Source organism: Palaemon carinicauda, chromosome 17 (genome assembly GCF_036898095.1).
Source record: "Palaemon carinicauda isolate YSFRI2023 chromosome 17, ASM3689809v2, whole genome shotgun sequence".
NCBI classification, from domain to species: Eukaryota; Metazoa; Arthropoda; class Malacostraca; order Decapoda; family Palaemonidae; genus Palaemon; species Palaemon carinicauda.
Genome location: NC_090741.1, coordinates 108,176,476 through 108,196,797, shown reverse-complemented (window position 1 = coordinate 108,196,797; position 20,322 = coordinate 108,176,476). Strand labels below are relative to the sequence as shown.

Here is a 20,322-nt window from a genome sequence, read left to right as displayed (position 1 = left end):
CAAAAAGCAAAAAGGGTCGCTACTTTGTACTATGCTTCATTGCTTGCGATTATGTTAAAGCAATTTATTTCTCTAAACTAACAAAGTAATTTGTACGAATGTACTTAAGAGATTCGGTCGGCAAAAATTCTCCCAATTCTACAGAAAGATCGCCCTCAATTTTACAGAAAGATCGCCCTGGAATTTCTGGAAAGGCCTGCCATAGGTCAGAGGTCAATCCAAGACGCTAAGGATGATTTGATTTCAAATTTATTGACTAGAAATGTAGAATGTCGGCAATATTTTCTCTCTGCTGTTTAAATTTCATCCCTAGATTTTTTTCTTTTCCTTATTTTTGCTCTTTGCTTCTTTTTTGTGCTCAGAAGCTGTGATTCTGTACTTGGTATCATAAATTCATCTTTACTTTTATCATTTTAATATTATAGACACCACTATAAATTCAAGTAAATTGAGAAAGTAGTGAAAGATGCATTATCCTCAGAATCAGAACTAATATCTGCAAGGTTACATAAAATCATCAAATCATAATAAAAGAAATAAATAGATTTAAGGAAAAGCACACCAACGCTAATGGCATACAATATGCACAAACCTATATACAAACATGCGAACACACACACACACACACACACACACACACCACATATATATATATATATATATATATATATATATATATATATATATATATATATATAATGTGTGTGTGTTCGTGTGTTTGTATATAGGTTTGTGTATATTGTATGCCATTAGCGTTGGTGTGCTTTTCCTTAAATCTATTTATTTCTTTTATTATATATATATATATATATATATATATATATATATATACATATATATATATATATATATATATATATATATATATATATATATATATATATATGTACACACACACATATATATATATATATATATATATATATATATATATATATATATATATATATATATATATATATACAGAATGGTACTTGAGCATGTTACTATACGTCCATAATGAATAGACAATGTTTCAGCGGCGCCCTCTCTTATCCCTGACACAGCCATGAGAGATGTCAGAGAAATTATTATTATTATTATTACTAAATGCTAAGCTACAACCCTAGTTGGAAAAGCAGGATGCTATGAGCCCAGGGGCCCCAACAGGTAAAATAGCCCAGTGAGGGAAGGAAACAAGGAAAAATAAAATATTTTAAGAACAGTTAAAACACTGAAATAAATATTCCTTATATAAACTATAAAAACTTTAACAAAACAAGAAGAGAAACTAGACAGAACAGTGTGCCCGAGTGTACCCTCAAGCAAGAGAACTTTAACCCAAGATAGTGGAAGACCATGGTACAGAGGCTATGGCACTACCCAAGACTAGAGAACAATGGTTTGATTTTGGAGTGTCATTCTCCTAGAAGAGCTGCTTACCATAGTTAAAGAGTCTCTTCTACCTTTATCAAGAGGAAAATAACCACTGAACACAATTAAAGTGCAGTAGCTAACCCCTTGGGAGAAAAAGAATTGTTTGGTAATCTCAGTGATGTCTGGTGTATGAGGACAGAAGAGAATCTGTAAGGAATAGGTCAGACTATTCGGTGTCTGTGTAGGCAAAGGGAAAGAACCGTAACCAGAGAGAAAGATCCAATGTATTACTGTCTGGCCAGTCAAAGGACCCCACAACTCTCTAACGGCAGTATCTCGCAATAACCTTTCTTTGGAAGCACATTCGGGTGAACCCGCAAAATCACAATTTCTTTCTCTGGAATATTCCAGAAGGGCTAATTAAGGACACAGGCAACTCGGTCGAGTGTGGAATTTTTCCTCTATTGATAAAATTAATTGTTTGGTTTTCTGTGATTGCGTATGTGGTCTCGTAAATTTAGTATCGCACACATTGGCACATGTTACGATGGTTTCACGGCTTTGTCAGTGGTAGGCTACATTTCTTGCATAACTTCGTTCACGAGGCGATTATTACATAGCTGGGATAATGTCGTGGTTACTTAATCCTTTTATTCATTTTACCATGGTAAGACCATTGCATGATTTCGTTCATAGAATGTTTATTTCAAAACTTCCTCGTTGGAATGATTTTTATCTTAGCTGTGTTAAACGTACGAATATTATATCAATTCTTTAATAGAATAATTACTTAATAAATTTTTTTATGGTAAGATTATTTCATAATTCCGATCAGGGTATGATTATATCAAACTTTTTTCATGTTTGAATTCTCTTTTGTTTTCCTTATTCTAGCATTGACGAAGAGCCTATCTTCCAAGAAGTGACTAAAGTGATGGACAGCCAAGTGCACCGTCAGCAATTTGCGGTTGAAGGCAGAGTAGCCGGTTCCCGCCTTGGGCAGTTTCCTACTGAAGGAAGCCAATGGGCGGGGCAAGCCGTTGACCCCCTGATCGAGGACTGCCCCAATTACAACGTCGCTGGCATCGATGAGGAGGAGAGGTGGGTGTAGAACGGGAAAAGTGAGAGGAGTAGCAGTTGATGAGGGCATTCTTTGCGTTGCAGAAGGCCGCTTCTTGAAGGGAACCTCACTTCAGGTCTTTTGTTTGGACATCAATAGCGAATCTCCTTGTTATCACCCTTTATCAAACATCCTCATACAACCCTTCTGCCAACAATGTAGTTGAACGTTTTCACCGTACCCTCAAAGTAGCTTTGATGTCCCGCTGTAAGGACTCCAACTGGTTTACCCAACTTCCCTGGGTCCTCCTGGGACTAAGGACTATTCCTAATGACGCCCCGGATGTCTTGCCGATTTTTTTTTTCCTTTTCTTTTTTTCAGCAACTTTCTCCGACAATTTCTAGCGCCTACACCACGTTGTGGGAAAATTTACGCCATGCCGCCAGACTCACCAGCCACCAGCTAAGCCAGTGATTCTCAAACTGGGTGCTGTGGCACCCTGGGGTGCCATAGACAGCGCCTAGGGGTGCTGCAAAATTGTCATGAGTTTTGTCTTGGCTAAATCGCCTTAATGAACATTTAAAAAAAAAGTTCATATAATTATCAGTGTAGGTAGGAAGTTACGTGCTCAAACATTTCTCGCAAATAGAGGTTGATATTTCCTTTTCTATACTACTACTATTGCTAATAATAATATTAATAGTAATAATAAATAATGATAATAATATAACAACACCAACAATAACAACAACAACAACAAAAATAGTAATAATAAAGTGTAGCAGTCGACTCTGTTCATATTCACATTTTCTTTGTTTATACTCGTTGCCCGTCCGATACGCGTTCGGTTCTCGTCGTCTTTGTATAACCCCACTACCCAGTTTTCCACTCCCGAGTCAGTGAGGCATAATACCTCAAGGCTTAAATTCTTTACTGTTTTGGGGTTATATTACAGTTGTTTTGAACAGTATCGTACTTCTAACATACCATACGATGGATACGTTTGTCATTAAGAAGAGAAGACACGAAGTTAGTGGTGAGGGTGAAGAAAGGGATGAAAGTGGGTTTGTGAACGAAAAAGATTTGGCCCTTCTAACAACAATTGAATCAACTTAAAAAAAAAAGGTAAGAAAAATCGCTCCTACTTGGATGAATATTTAAGTTTTGGATTCTGCTGGTGTGGTGATGAAGTTACTCGCATGCCTTTATGTGTTATTTGTGGTGATAAATTAGCTAATGAAGCAATGGTACCCAATAAATTAAAGAGGCATTTAACTCTGAAACATAATCATCTTGCTAACAAGCCTCGGTCCTACTTTGAAGGACTTTTAAGTGAACAAAAACAACAGAGTGCGATGCTTTCTAAGAAAGTCAAAGTTGCTGATAAAGCACAAGAGGCCAGTTACTTAGTTGCAGAGTTAGTTGTTAAAAGCATGAAACCTCATACAATAGCAGAGACTCTGATTCTACCTGCATGTAGTGCCATAGTAAAAACAATGTTTGGAGGTGAAGCAGAAAAAGAAGTAAGGAAAATTCCCGTTTCGGATAGTACTATTAGCAGACGGATTCATGATATGTCAGCAGACATAGAGGAAACTGTATGTACATCTGTGAAGGAAAGTGAAATGTTTGCACTTCAGGTAGATGAGTCCACAGACATTGGAGGTATGGCTCAATTACTGATATTCGTTCGGTACATTCATGATGTTAAAATAGTGAACCAAATCTTTTGTTGTAAAGAACTTAAGGAAACTACAACAGGCAATGATATTTTCTCTACATTTAGTGAGTACTTAAAATCAGTTGGTTTGACCTGGCAATCGTGTGTTGGGATTTGTACAGATGGGGCACCTGCCATAATTGGCTCTATTAAAGGATTTGTGTCATTAGTGAAGAGAGAAAACAGCAGTGTGATAACAACACATTGCTTTCTTCATCGTGAAGTGCTGGTTGCAAAGACAATTAGCAATGATTTAAAATCAGTACTGGAAAAAAGTTGTAAAAATGGTGAACTTTATAAAAAGTCGACCGCTGAAGTCGCGTCTGTTTATTAAGCTGTGCGAAGAGCTTGAGACTAAACATTTGAACCTTCTTCTACATACGGAAGCACGATGGCTGTCCAGAGGGAAAGTATTGTCACGAGTATGCGAACTGAAGGAAGAGATGCTTACTTTTTTCACTCTTGAACAACAAGAGGAATTCTGTGATTTACTGGCAGATGACCCTTGGTGTGCAAAATTGTCTTACTTAGATGACATCTTTGAACTTTGAAACAAGGTAAATGCCAGCATGCAAGGAAAATCAGAAAATGTTTTTATCTTCCACTGATAAAATTAAAGCGCTGAAAGAAAAACTGCAATTTGGAGATGTTCTCACATGTTGCAGTAGCAGAAAACAGTGGTGAGATAATACCAAATATTTCTGAGCATCTTGCAGTACTGGAAAAACAACTTCAGCACTATTTCCCAGATATATGAACTGAAGACTATGGCTGGATAAGAAACCCATTTGTTTCATCTATATCTACCCAATCTCAGCTTACCTCATGGAAGAAGAGCAGTTAGTGGAATTGCGTCATGATCGTGATCTAAAGTTATTGAACATGCAGCTGCCTCTTGGCGAATTCTGGGTTCAGATCAAGACTAAGTATCCTCATGTTGCCAAAAAAGCTCTGGTAATGTTAATCCAGTTCTCTACTTCTTACCAATTTGAGTTGGGGTTTTCTGCTCTAGCAAACACTAAAACTAACAAAAGGGAAAGCCTGAAAACTCCTGAGGAAGAAATGAGAGTATGTTTGTCCACCATTCAACCCAATGTGAAACGGATCTGCCAGTCACATCAAGCACACCCATCTCACTAAAATAGGTATTTTTTTCTTCTTTGCTTAAGGGTGATTACCATTTTCTTTTTATTTAGTCTGCATTCATAACTCTTTGCTTCAAATCTTCTAATATGCTCTTTGTATTTCTGCATTGTACGGTGGTGCTGGATTTGGTTTGATTAAGGATGATAATAAAAATAATAATAATGTCTTGTTTTTATATATAACGACGTATCTCCTTAATGGATTCAAAGCCGCTAGTACAATAATTATATTCATCAAATAAGTTAATTCATGAGATATGGTGGGGTGGTGAAGAAGGGGTGCCACAGTAATGGTTACATTAGTTTAGGGTGCCATCAACTGAAAAAGATTGAGAACCACTGATGGTCCTAAGCAACACATACCGACAGACCTGCACTTGGCAACGTACCTTTTCCTGCGGAACGACGCTAGTAAGCCACCGTTAACGCCCAATTTACACGGGCCATTTCCTCGTGATCTGTCGTATCCCGAAAGCATTCCTCCTCAACTTGTGTTTTGCATGTTGTCGTTATCGCTCTCCCATCGCAGTGATAACTTGTATATGCCAGTATGCGCTTGTATCAATGTTTGAATACTTGTGATATTCAATCACTGAATCAGTTGAAATAAAGTTAGTTGCAATTACGTCGTCTCTCAGTTATCACGTAACTGGTGCATCCGCACAGAATCCTTCGCTGAACGGGTCTAGTCTACATTGAGAACAGCTTTTCCCTGCTACACCTGCCTCCTGGATCTGCTGATGTGAAGCACATCCAACAATTGAACAAATTTCGCTTTAAAAATCGTTTCATGTTATCACTCCGTCTAACAGATCTTTCATTTTTCCATCGTCAGGGCTTAAATCTGCATTAACGGTGTTCATGATTTGAGTTGAACAAGATCAGACTGGCAACAAAAAGAAGTAATTTTGCTGTAGTAATTTTAACAATTGGAATGCATTTCTTATGATTTCATCAGAGCAAAAATTTCATGTTATATAATACCCTCTCTCTCTCTCTCTCTATCTCTCTCTCTCTCTCTCTCTCTCTCTCTCTCTCTCTCATTGGACGAAGTTATTCGATGTACTTCAGTTCTAAAATAGAAAATATTTTTCATTTAAGTGGAAATTGGAAATCCTTTTATCACATTATCATTATCTGCCTTTTTATTTTTAAAGTTTTTTTGTAATAATAATAATAATAATAATAATAATAATAATAATAATAATAATAATAATAATAATAAATAAGATTTATTGTTATCTCCAGAGGAAAGAAAAATATTCACAACTTTATTCAATATTTTTACTCCAAAACTTTGGAAAGTAATAACAATTCTCTCTCTCTCTCTCTCTCTCTCTCTCTCTCTCTCTCTCTCTCTCTCTCTCTCTCTCTCTCTCTCTCTCTCTCTCTCTCTCTTTCTCTTTCATTGGAGAAAGTTATCCCATGTACTCCAGTTCTAAAATAGTTCTAAATTTTTTTCATTAAGTGGAAATTGGTAATTATTTTATCACTTTATCGTCATCTGCCTTTTTACTCCTAAAGTTTTACTTGTAATAATAATAATAATAATAATAATAATAATAATAATAATGATAATAATAATAATAATAATAATACATAAGTTTCATGGTTATTCCCAGAAAAAAGAAAAACATTCACAACTTTATTCAATATTTTTACTCCAAAATCTTGGAAACTAATAATAATCCTCTCTCTCTCTCTCTCTCTCTCTCTCTCTCTCTCTCTCTCTCTCTCTCTCTCTCTCTCTCTCTCTCTCTGTTCAATAAATCTTTATACCAACCACTAACTGTTTTTTCTGTATTATTCTCGTCACCTAAAGAGCCTTGCCTCTCTGTTTGTATGTCTGTCCAGAGGTTTATGTTCTCTTTTTGCGTCCTTTATCAAACTTCCCTAAGGAATCGCAGAAAGAAGTCTTTTTTGAAGATCCAAAAGAATTATTTTAAATAAAACCTCGCCCTAATTTCTATCCCAGATTCTATGTACCATTTAATTAGTTTTGTTGCTCGGGAAAGTAATGACCTCATTGAGATTTTCAATATTCACGTTTAAGTATATTTCCCGCTAGACAATCTTTTTATGTGTGGGCTACTGAGGAAAAGGGAGAGGCATATTTTATATTACAATGATATTCATCTGGCAGGAGAGAACATTAAATCTCATGAAACTATTGTATTGATATATGAAAATTTATTATGCTGTCGCTCCATACTCATACCTTCTTCTTTGTCTGCATTAAAACTTTAACCGGAAATTTACTCAAATGATATTCTCGCCTTTCAATGTAGAGTATATTCTACTCCTCTTTTAGCTAAACAAATAATTATTAAGTCTTCTACTTAATAAAGATTAAATACTTTTTACTGCGTTATTATGGAGTTCCTCTTGAATAGTTAAATTTGATCAAGTCTGTTCATGACCATGGTAGTAGGTTGGCCAGACCGTACTACATTAGATCCTTCTTTCTAGTTACGGTTCATTTTCCCTTCGCCTAAACATACGTCGAATGGTCTGGCGTATTCTTTACACATTCTTCTGTGTCCTGACAACACTGAGATCACCAAATAATTCTCCTTCACTTAAGGAGTTAACTACTACACTTTAATTGTTCAGTGGCTACTTTCTTCTGGGAAGGGTAGAGGAGACTCTTTAGCTATGGTTAGCAGATCTTCTAAGAGAAGGACACTCCAAAATCAAACCATTGTTCTCTAGTCTAGGCTAGTGCCATAGCCTCTGTGCAATGGTCTTCCACTGTCTTGGTTTGGGGTTCTCTTGCTTGAGAGTACACACGGGCACACTAAACTATCTTATCTCCCCCTCTTTATTTTTAAGTTTTATAGTTTATATAAGAAATATTTATTTTAATGCAGTCACTGTTCTTAAAATATTCTATTTTTCCTTGTCTCCTATCCTCACTGGGCTATTTTCCCTGCTGAAGCCCCTGGGCTTATAACAGCCTTTTTTTTTGGGGGGGGGGGGGAATCTAGGGTTGTAGCTTAGCAAGTGATAATAATAATAATAATAATAATAATAATAGCAAGTGCAAAATTTATATTAGCAGAGTCCAATGAAATAAGTTTCCAATGAACAGCGGGATAGTCCAAGGGAATGTGTTGTCACCTATAATATGTTGTTTATTCTCCTCATGGGTTTTGTAATGCATTAAACATTTGGGAATGGTGAAGAAGGATTGGTCTGGATCGTTAATAGGAAGTTAGCTGACCTAGAGTATGTTAATGACACTGTCCTCTTCAGAAAACCACAGGATTCGTATTGTTTGCTTGTCAGAATGAGTGAAATATAGCAGGAGGTTGGGCTCAAGATGAAGACATGAAAGACAACGATGATGAGAACGGTATGTACACGTGAAAATAAAATAACCTTGGGAGGAAAAAGGATTGATAAGATAGATTTGCAGTTTAATGAAAGATTGAAAAAAAGCTAATCTTACAATGGCTAAATTAAGCAAAATTTGGAAATGAAATCGTCTGAAATTACATAAAAAAAAAATCTCCCTATATATGAGTTTAGTGAGATCGGTGTTACTGTATTGACAGGAGTCCTGGTATAACAATGAATCAATATCTAACAGATTTATTATATTTGAGAACAAAGTCTTCAAAAGAGTATTGGGAGTTAAATGGCAGGAGAGGATTAGAAATCAAACTGTAAGAGAGATTACTCTAGTGACACATTTGGAGGAGCTCATAGTGACGGGTAGATGGAAACAGTTAGGGCGTGCTTTTCGCACTCATCAAGAGAAATTAGTTCACCAAACTTTTAACTGGGCTCTACAAGGCCCTAGAGGAGCTGGCAGACCCAGGCCTGCATGGCTGAAGACCATGACGTGGGAAGTAGGAGATGATGAATGGAGAAGTATTGATTTAAAAGCTCAAGGGAGACACGACTGGCGAAATCTAACCGAGGCCCTTTGCGTCAATAGGTGTAGAAGGAAATGATTATGATGAATATGTAATAAGGAGGAGCATAAAGACTAAGTATTTTTCACCTTCTCTTTTTAAAAGTGATTTAATCATTATTACCCTTTTGCAGTATAGTTGATAATGAATTCATTTTAGCATCTTCATCATCATCATCTACTACTACTCCTATTGACGAAAGGGCCTCGGTTAGATTTTGCCACTCGTCTCTATCTTGAGCTTTTAATACAATACTTCTTCGTTCATCATCTACTTCGCGCTTTTTAGTGCTCCGCACTGTAGGCCTAGGTCTTCCAACTCTTCTAGTGCTTCGTGGAACCCAGATGAACGTTTGGTGAACTAATCTGTTGGTGAGTGCGAAAAGCATGCCCAAACCATCTCCATCTACCCCTCATCATGATCTCATCCACATATGGCATTCGGGTAATCTCTCTTATAGTTTCATTTCTAATCCTGTCCTGCCACTGAACTCTCAATATCCTTCTGAGGGTTTTGTTGAAATCTACTAAATCTATTGGAGATTGTTTCATCGTCGTACCATGACTTATGTCCATAGAGTAACACCGATCTCACTAAACTGATATATAGTCTGATTTTTCAAAGTAATTTCTGGAGATTTGATTTCCGAATTTTACTCAACCTAGCCATCGTCTGATTTGCCTTTTTCAATCTTTTACTAAACTCTAATTCTAAAGACACTGTATTGCTAGATGTTTATATCTTCCTAAATACAAATAAGATGAATTAGAAGAACTGTTAGGTTGAGTTTTATCTCTGTTAGAAAAAGGTTAATGGACACGAAAGTAGCTTTCTTTGAAGTGTTTGATGTGTTTGTTTGTGTCCTTAAGAGAGAGAGAGAGAGAGAGAGAGAGAGAGAGAGAGAGAGAGAGAGAGAGAGAGAGAGAGAGAGAGAGAGAGAGAGAGATTAATCTTATCCTCAAATCCTATTATCCGTATCTTTTTGCCGTTATTATTTCTTCTTCTTCCTCTTCTTCCTTTACTTTTGCGGTTGAACCTCAAAAATTAACCTTGTGAGGCTCTTAAAATTTTTGTTTATATTTTCATTTTAAGGAAGTTTGAACGAAAAAGCATTTTGTTTTAAAATTTAATTAATTAAATTACTGTACAACGGAATACAGATTTCCTGCACTTTAGTTTGATTAGATTTTCTTTTTCTTTTATTTACTATGTAACTTAGAAGTTTCAGTTTAATTTTGAGAAATACATTTACTGACATGGAGTTTGAAATTATACTTTTGCCGCTTTTAGAATTCTTGTAAAAATCCATAGAAAACTTATAATAAAAATTCAACATAAAAACTATCCAGCAAACAAACAAATCGAGACCAAAGGAGTAACATTAGTAAAAGTAATCATTATTGCTATCAATGTTTGCATACAAACTGAACTTCCATAAATAAAACTCTTCCGGCTACATCTTATAAACTCAGGATGTCTACATTTTGAATAAAAAAAAAAAAAAAAACAATCAAAGTTTATCAATATAAACTTTATGAAGAGAAACATATCAACAACGCAAATATGAAAAGGGTGATGTAAAATATTCACAAATTTCCTTAAGCTTTATAAGAGTCCTATATTTAGAATATAAAAAAATACTGTAGTTTCCTAGAATATGAAAGAAAAATCAGTGAATAATAGAAGCTATTATCAAAATATATATTTAGAGTATATGGCAAAAGTAAAAAAAAGCTTCTTAAACCTGTAAAATATCGTATGATCAAAATCGCAGAAAAACACTACAGTTATTTTGAAAATTCTTGGAACGTATTATCTTATCCAATTAAAGTCTCCTCCACTCTGAAAAACGGAATAGACAATCCAGAAGAAAGAGATTCGTCTTTTTTTCATGAGAGAGAGAGAGAGAGAGAGAGAGAGAGAGAGAGAGAGAGAGAGAGAGAGAGAGAGAGAGAGAGAGAGAGAGAGAGAGAGAGAGAGAGAGAGAGAGAGAGAGAGAGAGAGAGAGAGACCTTAAAGGTTTCAGAGCATCAAGACACATAACTTTTAAGGCTTTCAAGTCAGGATCCCATGTCAGACGGCAGTCAAATATCATCCCTAGAAACTAGCTTCACTTACACATGAGATCCATTGCCCTTTGAAGTACATATCCTGTCTGAATGTATTTCTCGAATACGACAAAAATGGAAAACAACATTTTTGCTTGTCAAAAACTTAAACCTATTCATATCAGCCCAATAAACGGATTTTGAGCGAAGCGAAAAATCTATTTTTGGGTGAGATAGCCATGACGTCTTGATGGAAGGTTACTTCAGTAGCTTCCTAAGGGTATATTTGACTACAGTAGATATTCCCAGAGAATTAAACTAAAGGTTTCACAGAATTCTAACTTCAGCGCAAGTACCCATAAGGTTTCCCTTTAGGATATCGTCTAATAACAGGGGACGTATGCTTGACACGCCACATAGCTATCTGCACCCCACATAGCGTTCACACTTCGAGGGGGAGTGTGGCAAGTATGAGAGGAGCCGTTACTAAACTCTCCTCCTTCGTTACTGTTACGGTACTCGGCGATGTCAACATACGGCCGCCATAGCTGGCCGCCATCTTGAATGACGTCACCGATGCGCGCCATTTCCTAATTCCTTCCGGCGTTTCTGTCAGCCTCCATGATACAATAAGAAAGGGAGGGGCCTGACAGGCCAGAATAGAGAATCAGGGTGGGTCCATCAGGACGTCATGGCTATCTCACCCAAAAATAGATTTTTCGCTTTGCTCAAAATCTGTTTTTTGGGTTCAAGCCATGACGTCCTGATGGAAGTGTACCAGAGAATTAGTGTATCGTGGATTTTTCCCGTTTTAGTAGTCCCTTCGACTTCTAAACAATATTCCTTTGGTCTGATGACCTTAGAGACTGTGATATCTCCGTTACATGTCACTACCATTGGCATATACTATGACATGACTTCCTGCCCCCTGGCAGGGAAGTCCTACTTGGATGAAAGGAACATCTTGAAGTAACCTGATGACGAAGACTCACCTGTCAACGCATATCTTGCCGGTCTCGCAGACAGATCAGGAAAGTTAAGTACTTGTGTTGGAACAAATATTTCACTTTTCTTTAGGTGAGTATACATCAGATAGGAGCAATATTATAACATAGATTATAATCATGATCAAAATTAGGGGTAATCAAACTCTAGGGCGAAATAAGACGCGTATGGTAGCGAAATTTCTATTTTATTCAATAAAATATCTGAGTTAATATGAAATAAGATAGATAAATTTCAATAAAATTTACTTAACAAACATAGACTAAAGACTACATAAGACGTGGGTGTGGAATCTGAAAAGGAAGAACTTGCCATTACACACGTAAGTTCCACGGGAACTATAAGGTCTTTTTAAAGTCTTAAATACACTTCATGTCCAAATAAACATGTGGCACACGTGTTCAAGTCTATGTTACTTCACCATGTAGAAGAACAATCTGTCGTGTCACTAGGTGGCACTTAAAATCATTATGTTTCGCACTAGGGTCAACACAGGCACCCGTTGAGTTAGAGTCCCGAAATAACTCACTGTTCTGCGCAGCACTAGGTAGCAGGCTTTAACAAACTACCTGCTGCCACCACATAGCGCTTCAATTCGGGCACTTGCTTCGCATAGTGTTTGAAAAACACTCTTGAGGATTTCCAGCCTGTGAAGGATCGAAGGCTTTCGAAATCCATTGCTTGAAAGAAATTTAGAGAAGAGGCGACTTTCCTGGGATCACGACCTGCGGGTGTACTGTCAGGGTCCGCTCTGCGAATAAAGTAGGTGATCTTCGCCCTTAGTCGTTTGAGTGACAGATCAGATCCCGATGTTTCTCCTTTAAAGAGCTGTCCTCCGCCAAAGTCTGAAGTTCTTCGAAGATCGATCTTTAGACTCTCCACTGGGCATAGAGAGACATCTTCCTTCAGAGGGCAGATTCTCCAGGGACCCCACCTCTTAGTGGGGAGTTCGTTCTTAGCGAGAAACGTTGCGTCAGGGAAGAAGGTAAGTTCCCCTGTTTAGGCGAACTGTATCTGGCCCTCTTCTCTAGATAAAGCCACTATTTCACTGACTCGGGCTCCCGAGGTGGAGCAAAAAGGAAAATCAATTTTTTGGTCAAGTCTTTCTGAGGGCAAGACTCGCTGTCCAGACTAGAGGCAAAATGGAGCACCTTATCAAGAGACCAGGAGATGGGTCGCGGGGAGGTGCAGGACGGAATCTAGCACATGCCTTTGGAAGCTTGTTAAAGATGTCATTGGACAAGTCTATCTGGAAGGCGTAAAGTAATGGTCTGGTCAAGGCCGATTTGCAAGTGGAAATCGTATTGGCTGCTAAGCCTTGTCCATAAAGTTGAATGAAGAAGGACAGACAAAAATCTATGGAGATTTCCGTAGGATTTTTTGCCTTGACGAAAGACACCCACTTCTTCCAGGATGACTCATATTGCCTTCTTGTAGACTTTGTTATGTATTCCTCTAGGAAGTCTAAACATTTCTTCGTAATTCCAAACCTTTTCTTCACGGCTAGGGAGAGAAAATCATGAGATGAAGGTCTCAGGTTTTCCTTGATGAAGCGAAGACAATCGACTTCTGAACCTGCTGGGAGAGAACTGGGTCCGGCAGAGGGATCAGCTTGGGCTGTAGCTCCAGGACTAGAGGGAACCAGTTGCTCCAGGGTCACTTGGGTGCCACTAGGGCTGCTGTTCCCTTGAAGGTTCTCAGCTTGGTGAGGACTTTCAGCAGAAGGTTGGGTGGAGGGAACAGGTAAACTTTGGACTATCTGTTCCAGTCCAGGGTCATGGCGTCCACCGCTTCCGCTCTGGGTTCCTCGTATGGGGCCACGTAAAGAGGAAGTTGATTGTTGTCGCTCATCGCGAAGAGGTCGATCTGCAGTTCCGGGACTTGACGGGAGATGAAGGAGAATGATCTTGCATCTAGGGACCATTCTGACTCTATGGGGCTTGTCCTCGATAGAGCGTCCGCCGTCACATTGCGGAATCCTTGTAGGTGAACTGCTGAGAGGTGCCATCTCTTCTTGTCCGCTAGGCGTAAGATGAGCAATAGCACTTGGTTGAGTTGGGGCGATCTTGAGCCCTGACGGTTGAGGCATCTGACCACAATGGCACTATCCAGAGTTAGATGGATGTGGATTGAAGGACGAGGGGACAGTTTCTTCAGAATAAGAAAAACCGCCATGGCCTCCAAGATATTGATGTGAAACGTCTTGAATAGGGGAGACCATGTTCCTTGAACTTGTCGCTGATGGGAGTGACCTCACCATCCTTTTAGTGAGGCATCAGTGTTGATGATGACTGACGGAGGTGGTGGTTGAAGAGGAATTGATCTTTTCAGGTTCTTTGCCTCTGACCATGGCTTGAGGAGTGAGCAAATCCTGGTTGGTAGAGGTCTCTTGAGATCTCTTCGAGCGATGGATGCGTTTCTTCTCCAGACTCCCAATGCATCTTTTAGCTATGCTCGTAGCACTGGGTCTGTCACTGAGGTGAACTGGCGGGAGCCGAGCACTCGTTCCTGTTGGCGTAGTCTGAGACGCTACGTAAGAAGGAATGAGGAAATGGCGAGCATCGGTGATGTCAGCCCAATAAATAATTTATCAAAGGGAAGTTGCAGTTCTCTCCCAGCCATTATCATTCTAGCTTCAGCAAATGGTATGAAGAGATCATCTATAAACAGGGTTGAGAGAATATCTTAAGGAATTATAGAAGATACCTTATTTATGGCTAAGAAAAATAGGGTTATACTAACATACTACTCTGTGGAACTCTTTCCTGATATTTCCTCTGACAGAGTTTCGCCCACACTAACTTGAAACAAGAATATTCGTGAAACAAATGCTTGAATGAACAATGGTAGCTCTCCTATCAATCCAGAATTATGAATGGTTTTAAGTAAACCATATCTCCATGTAGTGTCATATGCCTTTACAAGATAAAAAAAGATTGTTACAGGGGACTGTTTGGAAGCAAAGTCTTCATAAATAGATTACTCAACTCGTAGTAACACATCAGTCGTCGAGTGCATTTTTCTGAAACCAAACTAGATAGGTGATAAAATAACTTTCTTATCCAAGTACCACGCATGTCTTGCATTAACCATCTTTTCAATGATCTTATATAAACAATATGTCAATGCAATTGTTCGATCGATAGTTTGCTGCTGGAAATTTATCCTTACAGTGTACTTAAGTACTAAATTAATGGATGATTATGATCCCCCATATTCTATTTATAATGCTTAAATTAAACAACTTAGTATTAACGGGTACATGTTTAATCATTGCATATGGAATTCCATCGGGGCCAGTGACCGTATCACTGTAATTAGCAAGTGCGGAATCATATTTCTTTTTTTTATAGTTTCTATATTTTCAAGGAATTTGAAGTTTTCAATCGTTTTTTATTTTGGTATTTCTCAATTCATTTTTAGATCATTTAATTTTATATAATTTCTTTTTATATTTTTAGATTCATATTATATTGAATTTTTCAAGTTTTTACGTTTTTCTAATTTTTCATCTTTTTTATTTTCTATGGGTTTCTATTTTTTTATATTTTTGTAATATTTTTAGTTTAAGTTTACATATACTTGGAAGATTATTTTGGCTAGAAGTCAAGCTTTTTTTTCTTTTCATTGTTCCACTTGACAAAGAAACAGTACGGAATCTTTATTAAGCAGCAAGGCATACTAGAGCAAGTGGGACTTCTTTCCGTTGCTAATTCCTTTAGCAGAATATCCCTTCGGTATCCAAAATACATTATTGTTGCTGCTGTTGCTGCTTTTGTTGCTCTTCCTCTTCTTCTCTTCTTCTCCTTATTATATGAAGTCAGACTTTTTTCCTGCATTTGTCCATCTAACAAAGAAAAAGTATAAGGGATTCTTCACTAAGGAACAAAGCATACAAGAGCAAGTGAGACTTCTCTTTGCTGAATGCATTGGAAACACCCCTAGGTATTCAGAATAGATTGCTGCTACTGCTCTTGCTTATCTTGCTTACTGCTGCTGCTGCTGCTCCTGCTTCTGTTGCTGCTCCTTTTCTTCTCATTAGGTTAAGTCAGACTATTTTATGCATTTGTCTACCTGACAAAGAAACAGTACAAGCGAATCTTCATCAAGGAACAAAGCATAATAGAGCAAGTGAGACGTTTTCTCTCTGCTGACTCCATTAATAGAATATCCTCTAGGTATCTAGAATAGATTATTGTTGCTGGTGTTGTTGTTGTTGCTCGTCTTCCTCATCTTCTTATTAGAAGAAGGCAGAGTTTTCTTGCATTTGTCCACCTGGCATTAGAAACAGTTCAAGTAAATCTTCATTAAGCAACCAAGTACACTAGAGCATGTCAGACTTATTCACTCCGTTGAGTCGATTACTAGAATATCCCCTACATATCCAGAATAAACTACTGCTGCTGATGCTAGTGCTGCTGCTGCTGCTGCTCCTAGATATCTTCCTACCAAAAGAAGTCAAGTTTTTTTTCTGCATTAGTCACCTGACAAAGAAAGGGAATCGTTATTAAGGAAAAAGAACTAGAGCATGTCAGACTTAGTCCATTTGTAAAATATCCCCCAAGTATATAGAATAGATTACTGTTGCTGCTCCTCACCATCATGCTGCTGCTATTGTTGTTGCTCCTGCTGCTTCTAATCCTGCTCTTTCTGAATGTTGCTCATCCAGCTGCTGCTTCTGCTCCTGCTATTGCTACTGCCCCTGTTAATACTTCTTATGATGTTACTGCTTCTGCTTTTGCTGCCACTTCTCCTGCTGCTGCTGCTCCTACTCCTGCTGTTCTTGCTACTACTGCTGTTCCTTCAGCTACTGCAGTTCCTGTCCATGCTCATGTTCCTTCTCCTGACTATGCACATATTCCATATCCGGCTCTTTCTAATGCTACTGCTTCTGATGCAGCTCTTCCTGTTGCTTCTGCTCCTGCTTTTAGTGCTGCTTCTGCGTCTGCCTCTGCCGTTCCTGTCCCTGCTTCTGCTGCTGCACCTCTGCTTCTCCTTAGGTGAAGTCCGACTTTTTTATGTATTTGTCTACCTAAAAAAGAAACAGTACAAGCGAATCTTCATCAAGGAACAAAGCGTAATAATCTTCTCCAAGGGAAACATCAAACTAAAAGCAGTCAGACTGTTTCTAGTATTATTATGTTCACCTGACAAATAAACAGTACAAGTTAATCTTTGGAACAATATATAACTTGGAACAATATATGACTTCTCTCTTTTAATTCCATCTTGTAGATTATTCCATTTAGATTTGGAAGGCTGGAGTTCAATGGGCTTTGACATTTTATCTCTCAATGGCTCCTAATGCCAATGGTTTCCATACCAAAGCCCTACTACTTCTGTTTCACCGTTCCAGTACAATGAAATATTTTCTATTGGACAGTGTAGAATAGAAGTCTGACAGTTTTTCTGCCTTTACCCACCTAACAAAGAAACAGTACAAGTAAATCTGTATCAAGGAACACTACATACTGGAACGGATATGACTTCTTCCGTCTGTTGAGTCCATCGTGTAGATTATTTCATTAACATCTGGAAAGACGGAATTAACTTGGCATTGACTTCTTGTCTCTCAATGGCTCTTAATACCAAAACCCAGACACACCTGTTCCACTTTTCAGTTCAATGGAATCTTCTCCAATTGACACAGCATAATAGAAAAAGTCAAATCATTTAATTCTGTATTTGTCCACATGAAAAAAACAGTATAAGTGAACATTTATCAAGAAACAATCCATACTGGAACTAATGTGACTTCTCCTGTCAGCTTTGGCCATCTTGTACACTATTTTCTTCACATCTCAAAGGCTTGAATCAACTTGGCAATGGCTTTATTTCTATCAATGCCTCTTAATTCTAAAGGTTTCCACATCCTGGCCAGACACTTCTGTTTCACCTTTCCAGGACAATGGAATCTTCTCTAAAAGACACAGCATGCTAAAAGAATTCATAATTGCTTCTTTGGCCTTTGTTCACTTAACAAAAATACAGTACAAATAATCTTTAACAAAAAGCACTGCATACCGGTTCAAATGTGACTTCTTCAATCTGCTGAATCTATCTTACATATTATTCCCTTTACATCTAGAGAGACGTAATTAACTTGTCATTGACTTTTTATTTCTCAATGGCTCTTAATCCCAATCCTTTCCAAACCAAAGCCCAGGTACTTCTGTTCCTCCTTTACAGATCAATAAAATCTTCTCCAAGGGGCAATACATACAAAATAAAGTCAGCCTTGTTTCTTCAGCATTTGTCCACCTGGTAAAGAAAAAGTACAAGTAAATCTTTATCAAATAATACCGGAACAGCTGTGAGTTCTTCCATCCCCTTAGTCCATCTATTAGATAATAGATATTCAATGCTAGAATTCCATTGGTATTGACTTTATATCTCTCATTGGCTGCTAATCCCAATGGTTTCCATCCCAAAGCCCAATTACTTCTGATTACCTTTCCCAGTACACTGAATCTTCTTCAAGGGATAAGCATACTAGACCAGTTAAACTATTTATTCTGCATTTGTCTGCCTAACAAAGAAACAGTACAAGTGAATCTTCATGAAGGAACACTGCATACTAGAACAAATGTGACTGCTTCCCTGTGCTGAGTCTATCTTTTAGATTATTTCTCTCAGATTTGAGGCCAGGAATTCACTTGGAATTTTTATATATCTCGATGGCTACTAATCCCAATGGTTTTCATCCTCCAACCTTCTTACTTCTGTTTTTTCTTAATTTTTCCACCTGACAAAGAAACAGTACAAGTGAATCTTTATCAAGCAACTAAACATACTGGAACAAATGTGACTTCTTCCCTCTAATGAGTCTATCTTGTAGACTAATAACTCAAGATTTGGAAGGCTGGAACTCACTTACCACTGACTTCAAATCTCGCAGTGGTTCGTAATCCCAATAGTTTCCATCCCCAAGTCCTGTTACTTATGTTTCCCTTTTCCAGTACATTGGAATCCTCTCTAAAAGACACAGCATACAAGAAAAATTCAGACTTTCTTCTGAATTTGTTCACCTGATAAAGAAACAGTTCAAATGAATCTTCATTAAGGAACACTGCATACTGGAACAGATGTGACTTTTTTCCTCTATTGTATATTTTATAGATTATTCACTTAACATCTGAAAAGACTGAATAAACTTGACATTGAATATTTGCCTCTCAATGGCTCCTAATCCCAAAGGATGACAAACCAGAGCCGAGGCACTTAGGCTACACTTTTCCAGTGCAATGGAAACTACAAGGTACACAGCATAATAAAAAAAAAGTAAAATTTGTTTCTTCCGCATTTGTCCAATTGTCAAAGAAACCGTAAAACTGAAGCTTTATCAAGGAACTCTGCACACTGGAACAAATGTGACTTCTTCCCTCTGCTGAGTTCATCTTGAGTATTATTCCTTTTAAATCTGGAAAGATGGAATCAATGTGGCATTTACTTTTTGTTTATTAGTTGCTCTTAATTCCAATGGTTTCCATACCAAAGCCCAGGTACTTCTGTTTAACTTTGCCAGATCGATGGAATTTTCTCCAATGGACACAGCATAATAGAAAAAGCCAAACTTGTTTCCCCTGCTTTTGTCCACCTGATCAAGAAAAACAGCAAGTGAATCTTTATCAAGGAACACTGCACAAAGGAAAATGTGTGACTTCTTCCCTCTGTGAAGTCCATCTTGCAGAGTACTCACTTTAAATTTGGAAGGCAGGAATTCACTTGTTATTTACTTATATATATATATATATATATATATATATATATATATATATATATATATATATATATATATATATATATATATATATATATATATATATATATATATATATATATATATATATTAGTGGCTCATAGTCGAAATTATTTCCATCCCCAAGCACTAATACTTCTGTTTCACTTTTCCAAGGTAGTAGACTCTTCTCAAAGGGACAGAGCATGCAGGAAGTCAAAATGTTTTTTTAGCATTTGTTCACCTGACAAAGAGACAGTACAAGTGAATCTTTATCAAGGAACACTGTATAATAGAACAAATGGGACTTCATTCCTATGTTGAGTCAAT

At 37.5% G+C, this 20,322-nt stretch overlaps 2 protein-coding genes across 2 annotated transcripts; both read left to right on the top strand.

Annotated features, from left to right (window-relative positions):
* Positions 1-3,615: 3,615 nt before the first annotated feature.
* Positions 3,616-4,470, top strand: LOC137656512 (SCAN domain-containing protein 3-like). Its single transcript, XM_068390685.1, has one exon. The coding sequence runs from the start codon at positions 3,616-3,618 to the stop codon at positions 4,468-4,470; it is 855 nt and encodes a 284-aa protein (XP_068246786.1).
* Positions 4,471-4,527: 57 nt separating this feature from the next.
* Positions 4,528-13,289, top strand: LOC137656511 (protein FAM200A-like). Its single transcript, XM_068390684.1, has 3 exons — positions 4,528-4,558; positions 4,954-5,204; positions 13,164-13,289. Exons 1-3 carry the CDS (start codon positions 4,528-4,530, stop codon positions 13,287-13,289), a joined length of 408 nt encoding a protein of 135 aa, XP_068246785.1.
* The last annotated feature ends 7,033 nt before the right edge of the window (positions 13,290-20,322 follow it).

Excerpts from the sequence above, each read along its gene's own strand:
- LOC137656511 (XM_068390684.1), top strand. The coding sequence starts at position 4,528 with ATGGCTGTCCAGAGGGAAAGTATTGTCACGA. Across the intron at positions 4,559-4,953 it reads GAGGGAAAGTATTGTCACGA|CTTACCTCATGGAAGAAGAG; the intron begins GTATGCGAACTG and ends ACCCAATCTCAG. Across the intron at positions 5,205-13,163 it reads CTCCTGAGGAAGAAATGAGA|AGGGCAGATTCTCCAGGGAC; the intron begins GTATGTTTGTCC and ends ATCTTCCTTCAG.
- LOC137656512 (XM_068390685.1), top strand. The coding sequence starts at position 3,616 with ATGCCTTTATGTGTTATTTGTGGTGATAAATTAGCTAATGAAGCAATG.